The 5,556-nt window shown below is 38.2% G+C and overlaps 1 protein-coding gene across 1 annotated transcript; it reads left to right on the forward strand.

Moving 5' to 3' along the window:
- Positions 1-2,361: 2,361 nt before the first annotated feature.
- On the forward strand, positions 2,362-5,119 carry LOC135072745 (menin). The gene is made up of 5 exons (XM_063966783.1): positions 2,362-3,021; positions 3,211-3,436; positions 3,605-3,899; positions 4,037-4,186; positions 4,633-5,119. Exons 1-5 carry the CDS (start codon positions 2,461-2,463, stop codon positions 5,117-5,119), a joined length of 1,719 nt encoding a protein of 572 aa, XP_063822853.1. The 5' UTR covers positions 2,362-2,460.
- Positions 5,120-5,556: the final 437 nt, after the last annotated feature.

The following is a 5,556-nucleotide window of genomic DNA, read 5'->3' on the forward strand; positions in this document are numbered from 1 at the left end:
CATAGCATAGAGAAAAGTAATACATAGGAAATAGAGAACCCTCTCTGTCAAATTTTTGAACCTACTAATTGACAGCCTGGTGTTAAATTCCCTGTACTTAACCTACGTACGTAACGCTCACATACATACATAGTACACGCACACATACATACATAAAGTCCACGCACACATACACACAGTTCACGCACACATAGGCCCTCATAACCTTCAAAGAATTATTGTTTTTATGATGTACAATGTAGATTTTTTTCAAATCCATTATTTTGAAAATATATATCTTTATGGTGTACGTATTGTATTATTTTCAAAACAATGGATTTGGAAAAATTCTACATTGCACATGGAAATGCAAATAAGTAAACAAAAACTTTTGAATTTAATAATTTTACTTTATTTATGAACACACATAATATTATACACCAAAAGCGTCTTTTCGCAAAGTTTTCAACAACACTAAAAAAGCATTTGCACATTGAGAAAACTCAGATCACTTGTGAACATAACAGAAAGTTTCTTCGCGATTCACGAAGGAACGAACAAAACTCCGATGAACCAGAACAGCAGCAGGTACGAAGGAATGAACTTGAATTTGACTCGACGACTCTTCAATACTTTAATAGGGCCACAGAAAACTTAAATGATGGCTAAGAAAACAAGAATGCATTTAACGTAACAAAAACAACACCGGCCATTTTGGAGGAAAAACAAAGTTGCCATATGTTAAATAGTAATTTCTACTACTCTATTATGTAAATTATAACAAAAATGTCAATGTTCAGTTTTAAATTAAAACAAATTAATTTCATTTAAAAAAAGTTTTCACATTGTAATTAACAATATTCTCAAATATATTTTAATTAAGAAAAAAATGAAAATATGAAGGAAACAGGAGCAGCGACATCTAGAGCGTTTTAGGGTAGTTAAAAAGTATTTGAATTTATTCACCGATGTCGCTGTTTGGAAGCAAGTTTCACTTCGATGACCGTTGTATGGAAGTTTCCACACCCTGATACATAGGAAATAGAGAACCCTCTCTGTCAAATTTTTGAGCCTACAAATTGACAGCCTGGTGTTAAATTCCCTGTACTTAACCTACGTACGTAACTCTCACATACATACATAGTACACGCACACATACATACATAAAGTCCACTCACACATACACACAGTTCACGCACACATAGGCCCTCATAACCTTCAAAGAATTATTGTTTTTATGATGTACAATGTAGAATTTTTTCAAATCCATTATTTTGAAAATATTTATCTTTATGGTGTACGTATTGTATTATTTTCAAAACAATGGATTTGGAAAAATTCTACATTGCACATGGAAATGCAAATAAGTAAACAAAAACTTTTGAATTTAATAATTTTACTTTATTTATGAACACACATAATGTTATACACCAAAAGCGTCTTTCCGCAAAGTTTTCAACAACACTAAAAAAGCATTTGCACATTGAGAAAACTCAGATCACTTGTGAACATAACAGAAAGTTTCTTCGCGATTCACGAAGGAACGAACACAACTCCGATGAACCAGAACAGCAGCAGGTACGAAGGAATGAACTTGAATTTGACTCGACGACTCTTCAATACTTTAATAGGGCCACAGAAAACTTAAATGATGGCTAAGAAAACAAGAATGCATTTAACATAACAAAAACAACACCGGCCATTTTGGAGGAAAAACAAAGTTGCCATATGTTAAATAGTAATTTCTACTACTCTATTATGTAAATTATAACAAAAATGTCAATGTTCAGTTTTAAATTAAAACAAATTAATTTCATTTAAAAAAAGTTTTCACATTGTAATTAACAATATTCTCAAATATATTTTAATTAAGAAAAAAATGAAAATATGAAGGAAACAGGAGCAGCGACATCTAGAGCGTTTTAGGGTAGTTAAAAAGTATTTGAATTTATTCACCGATGTCGCTGTTTGGAAGCAAGTTTCACTTCGATGACCGTTGTATGGAAGTTTCCATACCCTGAACGCCATGTCAACAAATCTGTGACGTCAGATGTCTGTCAACCAAACCACCAAAGACTATATAATCAAAATAAAACGCTGATAAGCTCGCATTCTGCGTAGGTTTGTTCATCAAATCAAAATGCTATTGAATTTTGAGATCGAATTTGTAAGGTGAGATGCTAGAAGTTACATACGTTTTTCTGTTTGGTTTAGTATGGGAACATTGCAGTACATACGAGCTTTATGATGAGTTTCATAAATAACACCTTAGTCTTGAACTTATATTATCTTTGTCTCGTATTTGTACGTACAGTACGTAGCAGTACGATCTTTTTCACTTCACTACGCTTCACTTTGTTTATTAATCTGTGGTACAATGGGAATGCCAAATTGCCGGCTTGCGACATTTGCGTAATAAAAATAAATACAAGTAAAATAACCAGTAATCTTTCGGCTTTTAAATATATAATGCAATAGAATATGTCCGGAATTGATTTTAAAAAATATTTTCCAATAGACAGTATTCAGAAAGTATGTGATTTATTTGAAGAGCAATTGCGCAGTGAAAAGGAGCCCGACCTATCTTTATTTTCCATTATTGTGGGAGCAATTGAAAACAATCTAACTAACATAAAAAACAGCGATAAAGATGTAAATCTATCGACAAACAAACAATCTGTTGTAAAAATGAAATTCCCTTCTCTTGAATGGGAAGAAGTCAAAGATTTGCACGATAGGTTTGTTTCCTTGATGCGGAGCGGAGTTGACAATAAGTTGTTAAACGGGGAGTATGCTACACGAGACTTGGTTAAACGCGTTGCTGATATCGTTTGGAATTCTCTAACTCGTAGTTATTACAAAGACCGTGCCCATCTACAGTCAATATATAGTTTTTTATCAGGCAATAAGCTTGACTGTTTTGGAGTTGCATTTGCTGTGACTGCTGGATGTCAAGTTGTAGGTAAACGCGATGTCCATTTAGCGCTATCTGAAGATCATGCTTGGGTGGTCTTTGGGAAGGATGGAAAAGAAACCGCAGAGGTGTGTGTATTATTATTATAAGAATAGAGCATTTTTTATTTGCATTGTAAATGAAATGTAGTAGAAAGACTTATCAAGGTATTATAAATGTTTTATTATACATTGTCCCTATGTCCAAGGACAAACTGGAGATGAGTGCAACTAAATTGTAAAATGAAATGTTATATTATTATTATTATACATTGTCAGGTCACATGGCATGGTAAAGGTAATGAAGATAAAAGAGGCCGTTCTGTGGGTGAGGGGGTGTTGGCACGCTCTTGGCTGTATGTAGCTGGGAAACCTGTAGTGTGCACCAGAATCATGGAACTTGCTGCACTGGTCTCGTCAATCAATCCTACTCTTACACCTAATATTGATGTTCATGAAGTATCACAGATGCAACACAACCTCCTCTGGCTTTTGTATGATCATGGTAATAAATGTCATATCTTTATTTAATAGCTCTATGCAGGTAGAAAATTAAGACTATTTTATTTTTCTTCGAGATCCTTATCTTGCATCCATAAAAATCTGTCAAGACTGGACCAGTTAGAAAAAGAATTTATAACTAACTATATTTATGTTTTATATTCAATTACAGGTCATTTGGATGCATATCCTATGGCTCTTGGAAATCTAGGTGACTTGGATGAGTACATGGAGAGCCCCGGCGTACGGGACTTAAAAGAGGAATCACAAAACCCACCATTATCTCAGAAACTGGCTTCAAGACCAGACCCAGCAGCCCTGTATGTGCAAGCTATAAGGTCTGCAAGGACTTACTATGAAGATAAACATGTCTATCCCTACACATTCCAGGGTGGCTATTACCTCCGCAACAAAATGTACAAAGAAGCATTTAATGCTTGGGCTTGTGCTGGAGATGTTATAAGACAGTGAGTTGTTTATTTGATTTGAAACTTTATTGTACACAGAAAACGGTTCAAAAAGAGGAATAAATGTCATTTATGGCACTGTTTTCCAGTAAATGACTTTTCTTATCCAATCTGACTGTTTTTAATTTTTCTTATAGCTATAACTACTCCCGGGATGATGAAGAAATATATAAGGAGTTTTCTGAAATTGCTAATGAGCAAATACCTCAATTAATGAAACTAGAGAGTTCTGGACATTCAGCAAGAACAATACTAAAAGATCCAGAATGTTTTGCATCGCTGTTGAGGTTTGTAAAATAAGTTTTCATAATTCCAAGATTGGCAGGGAGTGTAACTGCTTTGATCTTGGCTGCAAGTCCACATTTAGCGCTCCTTAGCGCTTCCTGCACAGGAAGCCGCCACCGCGCTGTCGCCGCACCCCTACACTAGATACGCACCGCGTAGAGCACACCAACGCGCCGCTCCCGAGCCGTCAAAGCATAATTTTAACGCTCTACTGTTGTTAGTATACAGGGCGGTGCCGGCGCGGCAGCGAGCTTTACACGGCGCGTATCCACAGTATAAAATCGCGGCGACGGCGCGACAGCAGCGGCATCGTGTGCAGGAGCGCTCATGCCTCAAATGAGTTCCTATGACAATAGCACCAATACTATAACAAATATAGTCTAACTAACTAAAGTCTCCAATTTCATACACTATTTTAAGTAAATAATATTTTGCCTTGTGATTACAGATTCTATGACGGTATTTGTAAATGGGAAGAAGGAAGTCAAACACCCATACTTCATATCGGCTGGGCCAGACCACTGGTGAGCACAATATCCAAATTCGACGCCGAAGTTAGGGCTCAGGTGAACATTGTATGCAGTCCGGACGTGGACGAACCTAAAGAAGGCCACAACGGGGCGTCGTCGACGAAAGATAAAGGCGGAGAGAACGGGAACGACAAATGGAATGACAAGGCGGATAATGCAGAATTGAGTGTCAGGGAGCAGTTAACGGCGGCCGTGAACAGCCGGCCCCGCGTGACGCTGTACAGCCACAAGATGGCCGCGTTGAAGCCGCTGCTGCTGGCGGAGCGGCTGAACACGCACGCGCTGCAGCTGCAGCTGACGGCGCAGAGCCAGCTGCAGCGGCCGGCCGCGCCCGCCAAGCGCCGCGACGACGACTCGCCGCCCGCGCCCACCGCCCGCGGCAAGCGCGCGCGCCGCGAACGCTGACTCTAAGTGAACACCTGTTCCCTGTGCGACATTAAACACGCTTTTGATCAGACTGAACGATACAAACTTAACTTTAGCTTCGATATGTTCCGGTATTGTTGTGAGGGCTGTCCACGCTGTTCGGTTTTGGGCTCCTGAGCTCCGCGCCGTCCGGGCTTACCCTAGGTATTGCTACAATGTTCCGCCGTCGGAATGCAGCACTGGCGCAAACATTTGAAATGTCAACTGACATCTGTTGTGGAGGGTATATAAACGGAAAGCATGAACGATCTTTTTAATGCTTTTAATTTATTATGTAATGGACTCTAATAAACAATTTATATTATTTTTGTGTTCTAAAGTGTAATACATTAAAAGCATTGAAAAACTGAATTTGAGCGCGCATCGAATGTCGAGCGAGTTGTTGTGTGAACAACTCGCTTTGAACCCGATAGCGT

Source organism: Ostrinia nubilalis, chromosome 6, assembly GCF_963855985.1.
Source record: "Ostrinia nubilalis chromosome 6, ilOstNubi1.1, whole genome shotgun sequence".
In the NCBI taxonomy this organism is placed as follows: domain Eukaryota; kingdom Metazoa; phylum Arthropoda; class Insecta; order Lepidoptera; family Crambidae; genus Ostrinia; species Ostrinia nubilalis.

Bases quoted from the DNA above. Each gene is read 5' to 3' on its own strand.
- LOC135072745 (XM_063966783.1), top strand. From the start codon at position 2,461: ATGTCCGGAATTGATTTTAAAAAATATTTTCCAATAGACAGTATTCAG. The intron at 3,022-3,210 runs GTGTGTGTATTA...ATACATTGTCAG, and splicing joins ATGGAAAAGAAACCGCAGAG to GTCACATGGCATGGTAAAGG. The intron at 3,900-4,036 runs GTGAGTTGTTTA...TTTTTCTTATAG, and splicing joins GCTGGAGATGTTATAAGACA to CTATAACTACTCCCGGGATG.